Raw genomic sequence first — 19,812 nt, 5'->3', positions numbered from 1 at the left:
CTCAGCGGCTTTCAGTACCGTCGACTATGGTATCCTTTTGGGTTGGCTGCAGGAGTTGCGGCTGGGAGGACCAGTTCTGTGCTGGTTCAGCTCCTTCCTCCAAGGCTGATCTGAATTGGTGTTGATAGGGAGCGAGAGATCCAACCTGTGGACTCTACTCTGTGGGGTGCCTCAAGCAGGATAGGAAGAGTATTGATGCCTTTGAACTTTGGTGTTGGACTTCTGACAATACCATGGGCAGCCAAGAAAATAAGCCAATGGATCATTGATCAAATCAACCCAGAGTTCTCACTCGAGGCACAAATGACTAGATTCAAATTATCCTACTTCAGGCACATTATGCGAAGACCCAGCTCTCTGGAAAAGGCTCTAATGCTGAGAAAGGTGGAAGGAAAGAGAAGAAGAGGATGACCAGCAGCAAGGTGGATGGCCTCAATTACAGTGACGATGAGTGCACCATTGGGAGACTTGAAAGAACAGGTTAGGGATAGATTGTCATGGAGAAAATCTATCTATGTAGTTGCTAGGAGTTGAAAACAATTTGATGGCACATAATCAAATCTTATTACATGAGCCCAGACAATCAGCTTAATTGTATAAACTACTGTTTTATGAATACTGTGTTATTAATGGTTAGTATGTGGTGTGCCCAAAGCTCATAAAAATACATACTGTTCTGCCCTGTTCCAGCTTTAGATATACCTTTTGATTATAGCTGGAGAGGGAACTGAAAGAAGCAATTCATGTAAGCCCTATGATTTTTTTCCATGCTTGCAGCATCATGTATCATAATGACTGACTGTCTCACAGTTAAAGGTAAAGGCTCCTTCAAGTCAGGTTTGACTCTTGGTGAATTCATGGACATGTCCACATAGTCTTCTTGGCAGCAATGTGGAAGTGGCTTGCCATTACCTTCTGTGAAGAGTCTTGTCTTCCTGGTGTAGCCTACAGCTAGCCAGGGCAGGTCTGAAACTGCTTAGCTTCTGTGCCCACCCAGGTGGCACAAATGGACTTTCAAAATTCTTTACTATAGTCCTTGGTAGATGAATTGGTGGATGATTTCTCCGAATTGTTCAAGGGGAAGGAGAATTTTTCAAACAATTTCTTAAAGTGTAAGACTCTGCTTTAGAGGTGATATTAAGCACTGCTGAAAATGCCCATTGCGAAATATCTTTGAAGTGGGACTGGATGTGTAATGTTACAGCTTCCTGTTCCTTTTTATAGTGTAATGAACTTCACAGCCTGCTCCATGAGTTGAAATGCATGGGACTGGAAGCAGTTATTTAGAAAAGTTAAAGATTATAAAGTATGAAAAAAAAATAAGGAAATAAGTTTTTTATGAAGTCTTCAGTGCCATATAACACTATACTTTTATTACACTAAATATGATAAAAGAGGACAATGATAACAGTCCCTTTGTGAAAACAAGCTTAAAAAAGATAAGTGCTTTTGGCTAAATATTGTAATGTAGAAATCAGACATATATAGCCTCATAACCAGAATATTCTATATGAGATTTTTCCAACTGAAGCTGCCATATGACCCACTCATAAACCAAATGTGGATTTACAACATGATATGATACAATTAGACATTCACCTCCTAATTATTTTCATATTTTTTGATATTCAATGGAGTTAATTGCTATAAGCTTTAGGCTCAAAATACCTGTATATACAGTTGTTTTTAATAGATGTGTATGAGATGAACAAAATTAAACACCTGAATGTTTTGAATTAGATCCCTATGAATGAACAGATTAATTCTGAGGAAATGGTGAAGCAAAGCCTCTGTAAAGCTCTTCTAGATATGCAAAGATAAAGGATGGTTCTTCCACACAAAATAATCAGATACAAAAAAATAGCTATTTAGAAGCAGCATACCTATGAGTACTTTAATCAAACATTTAGGTTACCTGCCAAAAGAACCATGATCTCTTCAAAATGCAATGTGGATTAAAGTGTTATCTACCATGAACAGAAAACTAACCTTGGAGTGGAAGTTTGAGATGTGTTCATCATAATTTTCATGTCTTTGGATAGAAAAACCAGCCTTTTCAGCTAGACTGCAAAACTGGTTTAGAGTATCTCCTCTAAGTGGAGCAAATATCAGAGCTTTCCCCTAGAACATTAAGAACATTTATACATTTTTATTTAAATTGTAACATAAAATTGATAAAAATGTTAAGGTGGACAATTCTTTGAAAAATAGGAGCAGGAAGATCTTGAAAAAAGATGCTATAAATAAACAAACAAACTTCCCCAAATGTGAACACTTGCACTTGACTGTAATCAAAATTTATTTTATCTTTTTCACACAATTTTTGTCTAATTATCTTATTAATCAAGTTGCTAAAGAAAATTGCTATAAGATGTAAACAAAATTGATCCATAATCACATTTAATTTCTCTTAGAATTAGGATAAGTGTACAAATGGTGTTGCATGTAAAACTGTATAAGTGGGAGGTGTTTTCACACTGAATCTTATGCATTTCTACTTCCATTGCAGCTACCAGAAAAGACACTCCTAGTGGTTGTAGGATTTACAAAAAATGTCTTGGATAAGGAACAGAGGAGCAGTAGTAGTGGAAGGGGTAACTGGAAAAACTGGGTGAAAACAACTTGCATAATGTGAGCTTTGCTTGCTTAAGGCATTTCCATCTGATTTTCTCCAATGAATGTCTACTATCACTGTCCCACATAGCATATCTCAGGCCTTTGCTGTGGACCCCAAATATCCCTGAAAATTTTGTCAGAACTGGAATGAAGTGGAGAATGTAGAAAAACTCACAGCCAAAACAGCCTTCTCTTGGCATAAAATTGGGATTTAATCCAATAAATTTAACCACTCTATAATATATATTTTTCTACTGTTTCAAGTTAGATTTTCATAATGAAACAATAGTGGTAATGGATTCAACTTGTATTTAGCAGTGCTCTTCAGTGCACCAAGAAAGTACAAGTCTTACTGTTGGTGCATTTTGGTATGAAGTGTTCCATGATGGGGAAACTGCAGATTCATGATGCAGTAAGAAAAACAGCTTCATCACTGAATTCAGAAGTGTGATTATTTCATTGTTTTTTATTTCCAAACAGGGTTGAAGTTTGGCTTCAGTGCAGAAGTGGCTTTCAACGCCTTAATGAAATCTTTCTTATTCAGGTGCTCTCCGGATGTCTTGGTTTACAATTGCCATTTGCCAATTGGCATGCACAAATGGAGGCCATCAAATTGGGGATGCTGCCCAGGTTACTTACTGTACATTAGAAAATAGTCAAGAAAGAGAATCCAGATTCAGCAGCCACCTCCTCTTCCAAACTTCAGAAGTCTTGTGCCGTGTTAGGCATTCTGCAATGTAGCTCTTCAGGTATATTTGAACTGTTGGCAACTTACTGTCAGATATACTTTCCTACTATCTCTTTTACCAAAAGACCAAACAGCCCCATGATTTTTAAACTGGTAAAAAGCAAATTAATGCAAAAAATAATGAACACAAATAGAATAGACAATTCAGCATTGTACAATTCTGGGAGAAGATTTATATCTTCATATCTGGTTCCATACATCTAATTCATGTGAAATGTTATAAGTTCCTATGTTGTAATACCATGGGTTATTCTTAATGCTAAGGATTTTATACTTTTAAAATATAATTTTAAACAATGTTCCTCACTTAAATGGCAAAATATCAGCTATTTAAAATTATAACATCTCTAAATAAGTAAATCTCACTAGGTTAGTGCTATATAAAAGCCACTGCAGATTGTTGGCTGCATTCTAAAACATACTTTCAGATAATTTAAAGCAATATTGAATCTGGAAAGACTTGGGAAGTGCCTTGAATTAGTTAAGTATGCCCTGTGCCATTCATCCGGACCTTTTGCAGAGCCCATTTGTTTTTGTAAGAGATAAAATCAACCTGAAAGGATTTATCTGAAGGTAGATAGTTTGAAAAGCACTGCCCTCTAACAAGATTTTTGCTCAGTTCAATATAAACATATTCTTCCAGATAATCAAAGTTTGACCATTCTGCTTGCATTGCAATTCCAAGTTTAATGTAATTAATCATTCGGGCATGGCTGTATAAATTGCACAGTTCTTGAATTCTGATCATCATTATTGCTGCTATTACAAAACCATTTGGTTCTTATTTATCACTAAATTCCTAGGTGAATCCTATAAAATTGGACATTTAGGGACATATGAAAAGGGATGGCAACATTCCTATCTTCCTGGATATTGCTTTACAAATGGAGGCTCTGATATAAATGCTGTCAGCAGACTGACCCTGCAGCAAAGGCATAGCAAACACTAAACTGTTCACTGAGGGAAAGTGGCATCAAAATAAATCATATAACAAATGAACAGAAGATTACAGTGGCAAAATGAAGCTCATTTTGGGAAAACACAAATATTAATTCATTAGGAGTGAATACTGAGGAAGATATATGTATATAAAGACTAATGCTAAAAAATGAAAATACTTTAAGTGATCTAGAGAAAACTGCAAGGTATGAATTAAACATGAAATTACAATGTAATAAAGCTAATGGGTTTGGCTCACTGGTTCATATAGGAAAAAACACAAGTTTGAGGAGCATAGAGGCAAATGTCTCACTGAAACTCAGAACTAAATGTTAATAAAATCACAATTTTTATGCTCCTCTATGGTCTGAATAATCTTTTGTCAAACAGTAGGAAGAAAGGTTTGGCTAGCCTCAGATGCCACAGAGGAATTCTCAGTGCAGAGACTATAGGGTCTGGATTTCCTGTAAAGATGGATGATAGTGGAAAGGTCTAGGGCAGACTGCTCAGGAGATCAAGAATTTTCCCCTTCAAAGGATTTCAGTTCTCAGCGACCTGTCAGATGTAAAACTTTGCAATATAGGTATGTCAAAATTATTCTATCAGCTCAATATGCATCCTCCAAAGACTTGACTATGATGAGTAGTTCAGAAAACAATCCTATGAATGTCTCCACTCAGAAATAATTCTTTCTAAGTTCAGTGAGTTATTCCCAGATAAATATGTATAAGACTGAAGTTAAATCTTTAGTATACAGGTAGTCCTCAATTACTGACCACAGTTGGGACCAGCAACCCCATGGCTAAGCGGCACGATCGTTAAGTGAAACATCACATGACTGTGCCCAATTTACAATGTCAGTTCCACTGCAGTCGTTAAGCAAATCACCCACAGTCATTAAGCACAATGTCATTGACCACAACTTGTGACTTACTGCTTGCTTCCCCGTTGACTTTGCTTGTTGGAAGCCAGCTGTGAAGTTCATAAATGGTGATCACATGACTGAGGGATGCTCAACCATCATAAATGCACGCTGGTTGCCAAGCGCCTGAATCGCGATCATGTGACTGCAGGGATGCTATGATGGCCATAAGTTCAAGGACTGGTTATAAATCTACTTTTTCAGTGCTGTTGTAAGTTTGAACAGTCACTGAGTGAGACAGTCACACCAAGGACTACCTGTATATTCTTCCGGTGTTTCAGAGAGCAGTCATCATCATCTCCAGATAAGGATGTAAGTAAAATTCAATTAGAACAATAGACAAGGGAAAGCTTGAAGGTGACAACTCTGAATCTATAAAGTTAATGGATCGCTTCATCAAACTACAATATATGTGCTTTCAGTATGGTTCTCAGAATGTACTCTTCCTGAAACAAGCAGTCCAACAGCATTTAGGCTTTTAGCTTTTCCATGTATACTGGATCCCTGTCCAACCTAGCTGTTGAAGGTCACGAATGAGAAGCTGGAGGAGCTGTTTTTAAAAAAATTATATTATTATTATTTAGTTGTTGAGATATAACAAACAACTACAACAATAATACGCTAGACCTGGCGGTTAAGATTGGCAATGCCTCTCTTCACGAAAAGATGTTCTTAATTTTAATTCATCTCAACACCCAAATACGGCTTTGACAAGGTTAAGATGTTTTTATTCTGGCAATAGCAAGCAGAACTTCTTTTAACCATAGACTGAATGAATGTAGTATATTTCATATTCATTTATTTGCTAAGTGTTTCATACATTCAGAATCTGTTTCCAACCATTAGGTTAGGTTAAGATTTTAACTTATGCATTTATACATATAAGGGTTTTGTTTTGTTTGTTTTGATCTAAAAGAAAATTTCAATACACCAGAATTATTTTGTTTTCAATGAGCAGTAGCATAAAACACACCCCACAAGTACTCACACGCAGTTTATTTAGTTTAAAAACAACAGCAAAAAAGGGAGGAAGAAAATAAAATAATCAGTTTTAGATCCCTTCAAGTATTGATTCACTTCCTATAAAATTACTATACTATAAAAATCATTTAGTATAAGTAGCAATAAAAATAGCACTTTGTAACATATAAATACACAATGACAAAGGTTACCATTGAAGGGATTACACATGACAGAAGCTAACATAAAATTTTTCAATATCAGAATTTTACTTTAATATGAAGACATTGTTATCAAAGGGAAATACTCAAGAAATGCTTTGATAAAAATAATCTCACAGTATCTTTGAAGCGGTTTCATTTATTTTACTACCCACTGTGTTCCTTATCAGAAGGCCAAGTATAAGAAGTTTTCTAGTTTATGATTAGGAAGGAATCTGATAGATTAGAAGACTCAATTGAAGTTGGACATAATAAGTATTAAAGTATTACATGACGTTAATCCTGCCATTCCATTACTCTCTCAATCATTGTGCACAGACTAATTATTCTGAAGCCCATGTTCAGGAGAAAATAGAAACATACTTACACTGTGATGAAGTAATCTCTTTATTGCATCCACCAGGCTAGCTCTGTATTGGTCCAGAAACAGGCTGACATTGAAAAGGAAACAGTGTTTAGATTAAAAAGGGGTTTCAGTTCTAATGATTCTAATGCAGATAAGTATAAGGCTAATTACATATATTTACACACGGCTATGAAGAAAAACTGAATCTAAGTTCTTTCCAGTTCCTGCTTTCTAAACAAATTTTGAAACTAGTAACTATTTTTGTCTGAAACTAAAGACCAAAGGATTACCAAGAAATGCTTTTCTATGAAATATTTTTAACATAAGTAGTTAGGTTATACAATCAGGATTAATACAATATACAATGATTAAATCTCATTCTGTTTCTGGAGAAGAAATTGATATTAAAACAGACTCCCCCCCTGCATTTTATAGAAAGATTCAGTTTACTTTGTATGTATGTATGTATGTGTATATGTATGTGTGTATACACATATACACACATACACATACTGTACACTCATTTTAGCTCTCAAACAGGTCTTTATAGTTGAAATATTAAATAAAATTAAAAACCTATCTAAAACTAAACAAGACACTAGAAGACAGAAATAAAAATAAACATGGCAGTGGCAAATTTATTTCGCAAACCACCACGGGGGCTTGCAGAATAAATAAAAAAAGAACAAGGATATCTCACTGATAGGATAGTTCACTTTTTTTAACCTACGGTATTTTGTATAAGTGAGTCCCATATTTCATTATATTTATCCATACAAAATCTACATCTATGGCAATCCCCTCGTAAGTAGCAAGTGCAATCAGGTCTTCAATCCATTGAGTAAATGAGGCCATACATTTATTTTTCCAATGCTGCAATATCAGTCTTTTGGCCATAGTAAGGACATGAAGAATCCATTTATGTTGTAAGGTTGTCAAGTTCCATGTACTAGGTATATAATTCAAAAGAATATTATCCTCTGAAAATTTTAGCTTTTGTTGCACAATCGTATTTATATAGTCTACCACTTTCTCCCAAAATTTGGTAAGTATATGACATTGTAGAAACATATGTTTTAAAGAAGAATGATTGTTATTACATCTCCAACAAAATGCTGTTTTTGACATTCCTTTTCTATACAAATGTAATGGAGTCCAATAAATTCTAAATATTATTTTTTGTTGTATAAGTTGTAATTTGAGGTCCATTGACACTCTTGCTGTAGAAGTTAAAACACTCTCCCATTGCCTAGACAATATAGGAACCTCTAATTTTTATTTTACTCATTCTTAACATTTGCATATCCAATTGATTTATTGATACCAAATATCTATAAAAACTAATAGTAGGAATTTTAGTTTTAAAGGATTTAACAAGTTGTTCTAATATCTCAGGTATCTCAGAAGCTCAAAATTATGCTGGTCCAAACAATGTTGTTAACAAATGTTGTAACTGTAAATATTGCCATTGGATTACATGTGATAGATGATATTTATCTCTTAACACAGAATATGTTAAAATTCATCTTCATCATTTATCAATTGGTCCAAAGTCAATATCCTGGCTTCCATCCAATTTTTTCATATCACCATCTTTTTCCCAATTTTTAAAGTTGGGTTTCCCCATAAAGTCAATTTGGCATGGGAAAAAGGGTCAAATCTTTTTTTATTAGATATTCCATTCCATAGCTTTCTAACTGATGAAATTGTTTCCAGTGATATTAGAGTTTTAGTATATTTAGATCCTAATACTGTCCATCCAACCAAAGATGCTATATATGTATATTCCAAAGTTGCCCAAATTGGAAAATTAACACCAATTGTTGGCTTCCAGTATTTAATTCTTGACAATCGGTAAGGATGATGATATAGCTTCAGATATGGAAAACCAAATCCTCCTTCATTAATTGGTAATTCCATTTTCTGTAAAGATGTTCTCAGAATTGAAGAACCCCATAGACATTTTCTAAACAAAGATTTTATTTTCTGAAAATATTTTCCAGATATAAGTTGAAGCCCACATACTTTATATTTTATTTGTGAATTATTACTGGCATTTCTGGAGCACTGATATCTGTTTTTATTTAATAAATTACAATGTCACATCTTTTTATTTTGCATGTAATATGACAGCCAAGAATCACCGTACATGGCTGGTGCTTCTGATATAAATTTGAGTTGCTCACTCTTCGTCATTAGCAGTTTTGCATAGCTTCAGTAAACAGCAAAGCTGTCATGCACTGAAACACATTCATTATGGGGAGAAATGCATCCCTTATTTCTAGACCATCAGATCATTATAGAAAATGAAAACAAATGGGAAAACTTGATCGAAATGAACAATAAATTGTTACTATAAAATTCAACAAGCTCATGCATGTATTCTTGATGGTGTGACTATCACGCATATTCTGACAATATGCAGTTTATGCCAACTGCAGTGAATGCTTTCAGAGGAAATCAGAAATAGAATTCACATGAACCAGTCTTGAAATTAAACCATCTGTAAATGGATGGACTGATCCCTGAAATAAATGTGTACTTGCCATTCATACAAAAATTGAAGAGATAGAGATACTTCCTCTAGTAAAATCCAGTTGATAATCTTTGTCTCCCCCAAGCTCATGTCATCTGTACTTGTCCCTTGCCATCCCAATAGCTCTGTACTTTCTGAAGAAGGATATCACTGTTTTTATTTATTTTATTTACCAGCAGAAACTCCACTTAAAAAAACCCTCCTTGTTTACATTAATCAAAGCCACCAAAACAGTTCCAATTCCATTCTCAGACACCAACATTTACTATATATATTTATGGTAGTCCTTCAGGTTTGAAGAAGACATGCTGTTGTGCAGTTCATCTGTGGACACAGAGGTGGCTCTGCAGTCCCTGTCTGGAAGTGCAGAGTCTACTACAATGGGGGCACTGGAAGTCCATTGTTGTAGTAACTGTGGGTGTTATTCTGTGACACCACTCATGGTTTTCTATCAGTTTTTGGTGGTGCCTGTCTTTGAAGCTGGTGGAGGCTTCATAGCACAAGGCTCACCAGCGGGTTCTGTCAGCAGCCACAGCTTCTAGTTCCCTTGGCTGGATGTCACAGTGGCATAGGGTTTCTTTCACAGTGTTTTGATAGTGCTTGGGTGGTTGACCTCGAGGTCTCTTCCCAGACACCAGTACACTTTAGAGCAACTGGCAAGGCATACAGTGGTCATCCATTCTGATGACATGTCCCACCCACCGCATCTGGGCTCTGATAATCAGGGACTCAATGCTGGTGGACTCGGTGTGATCCAAGATTCCAGTTTGGAGACGTGGTTGGATGGAGTAGAGAGTGTGCATGTGAAATTTCTCCAGTTGTTTGATGTGCCTTCAGTACAGAGTCCAGGACTCACATCCATATAGAAGAGAAGGGATAACCACAGCTCTGTAGACTTTTAGCTTTGTGGAGATACGGATGTTGTATTGATTGAGCACTCTAGTACGCAACCACCCCAGTGCCTGGCTGGCCTTGCTGATCCTGGAGTCAATTTCTTTGTCCAAAGACGCATTGCTCGATATGTTTATATGGCATATCATATTGAACTAACATTTTTCTTAGGAAAAAAAACACTACACTACATGCCTGAACATTTGGCTATATAGGCTAAGTTCATAACTATGTCACTGTAGCCACTTTTAAAAATGCTATGTGCCATAGTTTTGATGCAGAAAAATGCCACTGTGACAATCCTGCTCTGCCCATAGATCCATCAAGTTTCAATAGCCCATAGGAAGTACAAAAATACACCTGTCTTAATAACTCAAAGAGAAAAAAGATGGGGCACCTAAGTACTGTCAGTCAATGCTTTCCCAATTCCTGGGGGTTTAATAGCATTTCAGCTGCAGTGGCATAGGTCAGTTGCTCTGGCAGCTATAGGTAAGTCAAGCCATGATTGAAAGTGTCAGAATAAATTCACAGGATAGGTTTAGATTTGATACAGGATTGTTGTGGCTACAACTTGATAAATGAATGGTATAAAGCTATTAACATTGATCATTTACTTCAAGTTATCATTCCTTATCTAATGGTTGGAGAAACCATTTGCCCCTCTGGTATTTACTGTGCCTTAAACTGAACACACAAACCTGCCCTAAAAGTTAGTACTGTGTTCCTTTTACCTTATACTGTAAGTACACAATACCATGTGTTTTTCTCTAATATTTATAGTTTTATTCTTGCCTGAATATTCTTTATTCAGTTACTCCCCAAATTTCCAGTGGTTAGCTAGCCGCAAGTTATTTAATCTTATTTCTTATTTATTTTATACCTGGCCTGGCCTGATTTAGGTAATAGATAATTGTTGTAATTTCTAAATATTGTAAAGCTTCATTAATGTTTCTTCTATCTCTGTGCACCAACTATTTCAGTATCAGAATGCAAACACAGATATGATTTAACAGCTTAGCAGAACACTGGGTTTTATAGTCATGCATATTTAAACTTGAATCTCAGTCTGACTTTGGAATGCATTGATGAATGGAGCTTGCTTTTTTTCTTATTTTAATAAATGGGATCAAACAGTACCAATGGCTAGCTAATCAGAGCATCGTACTATGCCAATTTTCTTGGAAACAGCACAATAGGAATCTGTCATTTCCCTTAATATTTGAACCAAGGTTTCTGCTTTATTCTAATTCCAGAGCTTAACAGCTGACAATGATCCGGATAATGTTGTTAAATGGATATTACAAAATTATTACACCTATTTTTTGTTTTCATTTCTACACAGCTATGAAACCTCTTAGATATTATCATATATATTCATAGTGATAAATTTTTACCCAGTGTGATTATTTAGAATGGAATTCCATATGGAAAAAATTGAAAATATATTTTAATGTAATTCTAGCAGTCCAGATTATATATCACACTATAAACTCTGTGTTCTTTTAGAAAAAGAAAAAGAAAAAATGTGATATTTGGCTCATCAAACAAATATGTGAATATGCTTATATTTCATCATGGGCCAAAACATAATCCATTTTTAAATATTAAAAGCATCTGTTGTGCTATTCTTTTGGTAGACATTAATTGAAACATGTTTTGTATTAATACTGGTAAATCCACAGAACTAGGTGCATTTCATATCTATGAGTGAATGTATATCTATTAAGCTATATCTATTAACCACAATTCTTTGTTTTTTAGTGAGACAACAATTCTTGGAATTCTAGCAATTTATTCATCAGACAATGGAACAATAGACAAGAATAATTCTGAGTTTTTAAAAAGTTGAGTTAAATCTTATTCTTTCTGATATTCTCTACCAAGCAAGTAGAATGACATGGGGTAAGTATTAGGAGTAAATGAGATACAATAGTCAGATTGTTTTGATATTTGTGCGAAGAACAAATTTAACTCTAAATCTCTTGGCAAACCTTGCTTCACCCACATAATCTGGAGAACATCCCTATGCAAGCCTTGTCTAAGCCTCTGAGAAGACTGCTGCCCTCCTGCTCATGTCCGCCAGAATCTGATCTGACTTTCCTACTTAATCTGATCTAATCCTGTCCAGCATTAACTTCATCTGTGCAATGAAACCCAGAGTATCCATTCTAATATTTGGTGAGGAAGGCATTTACTAAATTACTTGCTGAAATCATATGGTGTTGTTTAGCTCCTTATTTTAATCAGATGATGCATCTCTGAGGCACATTATCAGCGATTAGTTAGAAACCCATGTCTGTCCTTTTTGGGAACAAAGAAGTTTTTTCTGAAAGGCTATGCATTGGGAAAAGAAACCCTGTTTCATTCATTGGTTAGTCATAAAAGGAGAAAATAAAAGACAAAGAAAAGCGTTATACAGAACTGGAAATATTTTATTAAGAGATGCATTTTCAAATTCACGTCTATAGCTCATGAATTTAATTCACCATTTTAAAGGACACATGGTTTGTTTTTCCTTTAAATTGTTTAGATTTCTCAGTCACTTAGAATACTGGAATATTTTTATGAAGAATGCCTGCATAAAAAATGTTGTGTATTTATTCTTCTTATCTTGCATGCCATTTGCTTCACTGAAGTCAATAGCCAAAATCTCATGGACTGTCTCAGACCAGCATCAAAGAAGCTAAACAAAACTGAGTTATGTATTTATGTGAAATAATATTTATGGTGAAATATATTTTCAAAGCACACTTCAACTGAAATCATTGGGGAATTTATACATTAGGTAAGTCATCAGAAATAAACATTAGTTGATATCAGTAGCCGAATTTATTTAGATACATAACAAAACATTCTGTTACTTGTCAATTAACCAAAGGTAAATATGTTTTTCTCTGATTTCTTTTTATTACAATTAATTCACTATTAATTTTAACATCTGATTATCACTCAGGAGATGCCTGTTGTTATTTTCTTTGGCAGCTTTAAAAATGGAGAGAAAATTCCCAAAGATTAAATGGGGAACACAGAATATATATCCTCTTATATCAATAGTCAGATCTTTCCTAAGAAGTAAGCTAATTGAGCTGTTTGTGTTGATAAACTCCCTTTTCTCCAGACTGTTCCTCACTGAGCCATAATTATTTGCAATTTGCCTAAGTCGTCCATTTACTGATACGTCAAGCATGAAACAGAGGCAATTCCAGAAAATGGAAATGCTTCTCAAAATCAATCTTTGGGAAATAATGTGGTAGAAGTTACTGTGTGATAGAAGACTACCTTAGAACTGTCACATGGAGATGAATATTAATTTGTTGAGGTTAAGGTGGCTTTGTGCTTCATTTGTTGACTTTGCTTAGCCATCAGCAAGCAGCACAGTACAATTACTCCAGCGAAGCTATTTTTTTCTCACATGAATTTTATGATTTTTATGTACTTACCAGTCAGCACACATAACAATGTCAAAATGTCCTTCCAGTTGAGAGACATCTGTCTCATTATCCCATCGTAAAATGCTAGAAAGAAAGAAAAGATTTTAAAAATTACACTTATATGTTTTCGTCTTTTTCATTTCTAAAACAAGGTGCATTTAGTATGTTTGGCATAGAGTCAAAAGAATTGATTGATTAAAAGTACATAACATGATGATAAAGAGCACATATACATGTGTAAATTACTGACATCTCCTATAAAATATAGCTTTATATGGACAGCTGGTTAAAAAGATTCCTGTAAGTAAATCAATATATACAAGAAGCCTAGAGTTTTGCCCTTTACTAATTAAATTGGTATATAGTAAATTGCAGTATTGCTTATTGAATTGCAGTATATATTTACAAACCGAAAGATTGCTTTCTTGTCTCTCTGCTGGTTCTGATAAGTGTTTGCTGACTTTCTCATTGATGAAGCAACTGTTTCCTTTAGCTTTATAGGAAGGACAGAGAATGCCCAAGCATAAGCATCCTTGAAAATATGCCAACACTACACTACTAAGATTTGTTCTTGACTGGTTCATGATGTTTAATTCTAACATTTGGAATATTAGAGTTAAAGCAAGCTTTATATTTCATTTCCAAAACAAAATTATGAGTATCAGAATCAGAAGTTATTTTTTAAAAATAAAATTTATATGCATATTGTTTAAACTTGTTTTTCTTACAAAATCTATTATTTTGTTTTTATTTTATGATTTGGTATCAAAATAAGAAATGTATGTTTCATTTGCAGTCACTGGTACAAATAAAGCTAGAAAGAGAGGAGAAGGATGTATTCAATTTGTCCATATTTATTTCAATTTTAGGACTTTTTATTCTCTGCTGATAACTGTTTCTGGTTCACATCATCATCAGCAGTAGTTTATATGATTCACGTTTATGGTTTACCCATAATTTTTTCTTTATGAGAGATGTTTTTTACTGTTCAGCAATATGTCTTATGTACATACAAGATTATTGAATAGACTCCTTGAAAAAAACAATCAGTGCTGCACATTTATGTGTATAAATAAATGTGTACAGCATCATGGGGAAGATTGTGTAGAATATCAGACTAACAAAATAATAATGCAGAATTCACTCACTAATTTACCCTCCTGGAATGTATTGTGCCATTCCAAGGGGGAAAAACAGTAGGTTAATTTAATAACCTCACAACCCCGAGTACATACGTGCATGCATATACAGACCCATACATTCACACCCATTTAAACTATAAAGTGGGTACACATTTTCGAAGCCTAGGTGGCTTTGCAAACTGGCACTTTCAGGGCTCAGCAGGCATCCACTAGTGGAAAGTGACAAAGGAGAGTTCTCACTCTCAGCTGCTGACTGCCTGCTGGCTACTGGCGGCTTTTTCAACCCTGTTTCCCTGGAAACTTAGGTTACAACAGTGAAAATTAGGTAAAGGTAAGTTGGTGGGGTTGCTAGTTCTCATTTGATTTTGATTTAAAAAAAAAAAAAAACACCCTGAAGCTGCAATAGCAGCCAGTGGTTGAGTTGCTAGCTTTAAAGGCCATCACTAGTCTCTCATTCCACTGAAAAGCAATCCATGAAGACAAGTAAGAACCACAATACTTGATGATTATTTTTCCTAAATCCTCTTTATTTATGGCTACCTGTCCAAAATATATTGAAGATGACTCTGTAATTGTCCAACATTATCCATTGCACTTTGAAGACTTGTGGATTCTTAACCATGTTCATGCACTACATATTTCATTGGGTTTTTTAATTTCAAAAGAACCACACTCTAAAATATAAATCTGGAAAATTCAGATAAAACAACTGAACTTGAGTTGCCTTTCTACTCTTTTGGCTAGTCCAGTCCATGCACACACACATATACTACATTCATGAAGGCTAACTAACTGGTTCAAAATACATTATATTTCCTCCCCTCCCCCCGCCACATTTTGAATAAATCTCTCTGATTTTTTTTCATTTACATAATTTTTCAACCAGAAGAGAGACATGGTTGTTTAGATGGAATCATCTCTTGGAGAGGGTGGGAGGAAGTAACACATGCTTACTTCTGCCACCTTCTGATAGATAGCACTTTCCCTCTTAGCCATTTTCACTGCAGAAGTATCAAAAACTCTTTTGCACAGGATACATACAGGAGAGATTTCCTGGAGCCAGCTCAGGATAGCTTATTTTTTTTCAGGCAGTATAGAAATTCTCTCAATCAACTCAAGATCCTTATGACACATTCAAATGTGACAAATAGCACACTACAATACTTCTGTTCTAGAAGTTCTAGTTGGAGATACAAGATTACTTCTTTGAGGACTTCTCAAATACCCTTTTAATAACCCCATGTTAACTTTCTATATGTAAGGGAGTAAATCATAGCTCTATAGTACAGGACATGCAAAAGGTTCTCAGGTTCAATTTCAGTTAAGGATAAGGAAATTAAACAGATAAAGGAAGCAGGTGATCTCTGCTCAAGATAAGAAAATTGTTGCCATCAAAGCAGACAATAGTGCAATTTAAGAAATGACCTTATGCTGACAATAGATCCCTCTGATCTGTTTGATTCAGTGCAATCTATACCGAATGGCAGTAGCTGTCCACGATTTCAGATATACATTTTGCCAGTTCTATAAACTCTTCCATATTGAACTAGATGAGCAAATAACATGACCTCTTATCCAGAAATTTTTGATGGAATCCAATAACTGAATTAAATAAACTAAACAAGGACACATTACTATAACTATGACAGATAGAAGGGCAGAAAGGAATGGCCCATTATCTTAAGATCCTACAAGATTCTATTTTCTCCCAGTAGCATAGTTCAAACCACAATGTACAGTAGTTATTGTTTGTGAATTTACATTTGTAAGGCAGTAGAAAGCCTGAGAAGAAGACCTATTCCCTCACCAGCCATGGAAGATATGATTTGTGTTATCTAGGAGCAAATCACAACATCATTCCAGAAGTATTTAATCCAGTGAAACACAATATATTAAGATGCTCAGCATGGGGTCATATAATTCAGCCCCAGTGTCTACCTAAACACATAATGGAGATCTTAGTGATAGCACATGTAGAATAAAAGCAACTGCATGCCATAAATAACAAAAGTGAAGTTTAAAAGGTCAGCAGGAAACACAAGTACATTATCTATGGCTATTGTAACTCTCCCTTACTCAGTAAACTAACTCATACAGAGCTTAACCTATCCAGAGGAATCAGGAAATGGGCATAAATGGGAATATGTTGCTAACTAAATCCTCAAATGCAGGTAAGTTCCAATTATACATTGTGAGTAGGTGTAAGAATATTGCGCCTTGATGAGCTACCGAGCATCCTTCTCCAGCTGCTGCAGTGGCAGGCCACAGATATCTAACTCAATGTTCTTTACAGGAGCACAACACATATTAACTTCAGAGAGTGCTCCCTTAATTCTCTTGACTGATCCAGTACTATCTCGGTGATGATATTATATTCCCCAACAGATAAATTCTCAGATATGGAGAACACAGGAAATATAAGTAAGTGCACATCAATGAAAGAATGGAAGCCTTGCTAAAGTAAATATCTAACAGTATTTAAATGGGATACCATTTCTCCATCAGTAATTTTCAGTGAGAATCCAGTCCCAGGTACTATTTTCTGTAGGTGCAATGCAAGAGTGAAATGAATTGTTTCATTTTTGAACTTTTTTGTAATGTTTCTTTACAAGTGCAGAAAAGATTAGGGATTCTTTTCAATCACTTGAAAAGAAAGAAAATAATGCAAATGGAAGTCATAGAGTTAAAACATCACTACAATTTAATTTTTATTACAGTATAAAATATAACATATTTATGTATACAGATATTTTTAAAATGTCAGTATTACCCATTAACATTCCTGCTCCCAGACAAGTTAGAAAAATAAAACCATTAAAACAATAAAATCAACTATTGATTTACAATTATGGTAAAGCAGTAAGGAGAGCCAGTTTGGTATAGTGGTTTCTAAGGCAGGACTAGAAACCGGAAGACTGTGAGTTCTAGTCTTGCCATAGGCACAAAGCCAGCTGGGTGACCTTGGGCCAGTCACTCTCCCTCAGCCCTAGGAAGGAGACAATGGCAAACCACTTCCAAAATCTTGCCAAGAAAACTGCAGGGACTTGTCCAGGCAGTTGCCAGGAGTCAACACTGACTCGAAGGCATACATAACAAAAACCAGGCAGTAAAACATTAACCAAATTCAGCCAAGGTATAAAAGGCCATGATTTTTAAAAAATATTAATGATTTTATAAACAAACAAACAAAAATCTCCTCTTGCCCCTATGGGTGGCATGAGTTTTCCTCATTCTGGGGTCCTCTACCAGAGGCCTGGGAGTTTGAAGGTTCTGTGTAGTATCTTAGCTGTTCCTAGCACTGCACTCTTCTGGACAGAGAACTCTGATGTTGTTCCTGGGATCTGTTGGAGCCACTATCCCAGCTTAGGAGTCACAGCCCCGAGTGCTCCTACCACCACTGGGACCGCTTTGGCCTTTACCTTCCACATCTTCTCTAGTTCCTCCTTCAGGCCCTGGTACTTCTCCAGCTTCTCATACTTCTTCTTCCTGATGTTGCTGTCACTTGGCTCTGCTACATCTATCACCACTCCTATCTTCTGGTCCTTGTCCACTACCACGATGTCTGGTTGATTGGCCAGTACCTGCCTGTCTGTCTGGACCTGGAAGCCCCACAGGATCTTAGCCCTGTTATTCTCCACAACATTCTGTGGAATCTCCCATCTGGACTTGGGAGGGTCTAGCCCTTACACTGTGCAGATGTTCCTGTACATAATGCCAGGTACTTGGTTGTGCCGTTCAGTGTATGCTGTTCCTGCTTGCATCTTACACCATGCCACTATGTGTTGGACTGTCTCTAAGACCTCTCTGGACAGTCTGCATCTTGGGTCCTGCCTAGTGTGGTAGACCATTGCTTCTGTGGATCTGGCGCTTAGTGCCTGTTCTTGTGCTGCTATAATCAGTGCCTCAGTGCTGTCTTTTAGTTCAGCCCTCTCCAGCCACTGGTTGTTGTTGTTGTTGTTGTTGTTCAGTCGTTAAGTCGTGTCCGACTCTTCGTGACCCCATGAACCATATTGCGCCAGGCCTTCCTGTCCTTCACTGCCTCCCTGAGTTTGCTCAGTTTCATGCTCATTGCTTCAGTGATGCTATCTAACCATCTCATCCTCTGCCGTCCTCTTCTCCTCTTGCCTTCAATCTTTCCCAGCATCAGGGTCTTTTCCAAAGACTCCTCTCTTCGCATTAGGTGACCAAAGTATCTGAGCTTGAGCTTCATTATCAGTCCTTCCAATGAGCAATCAGGGTTGATTTCCTTTAAGATTGACTGGTTTGACCTCCTAGCAGTCCAGGGGACTCTCAAGAGTCTTCTCCAGCACCACAGTTCAAAGGCATCAATTCTTCGGCGCTCAGCCTTCTTTATGGTCCAGCTCTCACAGCCATACATTACTACTGGAAAAACCATAGCTTTGACTATGCGGATCTTTGTTGGCAAGGTGACATCTCTGCTTTTTAATATGCTATCTAGGTTTGCCATAGCTTTCCTCCCAAGGAGAAAGCATCTTTTAATTTCATGGCTGCAGTCTCCGTCTGCGGTGATCTTGGAGCCCAAATAAATGAAGTCTGTTACTGCTTCCATTTCTACCCCTTCTATTTGCCAGGAATTGATGGGTCCAGATGCCATGATCTTAGTTTTTTTAATGTTGAGTTTCAAGCCAGCTTTCGCACTCTCCTCCTTCACCCTCATCAAGAGGCCCTTTAGTTCTTCTTCACTTTCGGCCATTAGGGTGGGATCGTCTGCATATCTGAGGTTATTGATGATTCTCCCTGCAATCTTAATTCCGGCTTGTGATTCTTCCAACCTGGCATTTCTCATGATGTACTCTGCATATAGGTTAAATAAGCAGGGTGACAGTATACAGCCTTGTCGTACTCCTTTCCCTATTTTGAACCAATCGGTTGTTCCGTGACTGGTTCTAACTGTTGCTTCTTGGCCCGCATACAGATTTCTCAGGAAACAGGTAAGATGGTCTGGTACCCCCATCTCTTTAAGAATTTGCCAGAGTTTGTTGTGATCCACACAATCGAAGGCTTTTGCATAGTCAATGAAGCAGAAGTAGATGTTTTTC

General features: G+C 36.2%; 1 protein-coding gene across 4 annotated transcripts in view; it reads right to left on the bottom strand.

Annotated features, from left to right (window-relative positions):
- The window catches only part of CAMKMT (calmodulin-lysine N-methyltransferase), a 331,308-nt gene that overhangs the window by 16,465 nt on the left and 295,031 nt on the right, over window positions 1-19,812 (bottom strand). For 3 of the 4 annotated variants that reach the window (XR_015797399.1, XM_088147696.1, XM_088147704.1), the window contains exons 8-10: window positions 13,620-13,694; window positions 6,774-6,837; window positions 1,990-2,121 (exon numbers count right to left, since the gene is read on the bottom strand). Coding sequence is in view for 3 of the 4 variants with exons in the window: in XM_088147696.1 (XP_088003822.1) it covers window positions 1,990-2,121; window positions 6,774-6,837; window positions 13,620-13,694 (271 nt within the window). In the remaining variant the exon portion in view is untranslated. The remainder of the gene's footprint in view (window positions 1-1,989; window positions 2,122-6,773; window positions 6,838-13,619; window positions 13,695-19,812) is intronic. The other variant, XM_088147718.1, reaches the window with a different exon arrangement.

This window comes from Python bivittatus, unplaced genomic scaffold, assembly GCF_059951505.1.
Source record: "Python bivittatus isolate LINGU-HERP-01145 unplaced genomic scaffold, Pbiv_v1 ctg000020_np1212, whole genome shotgun sequence".
Classification (NCBI taxonomy): Eukaryota; Metazoa; Chordata; class Lepidosauria; order Squamata; family Pythonidae; genus Python; species Python bivittatus.
This window is presented reverse-complemented; position numbering and strand designations above follow the sequence as displayed.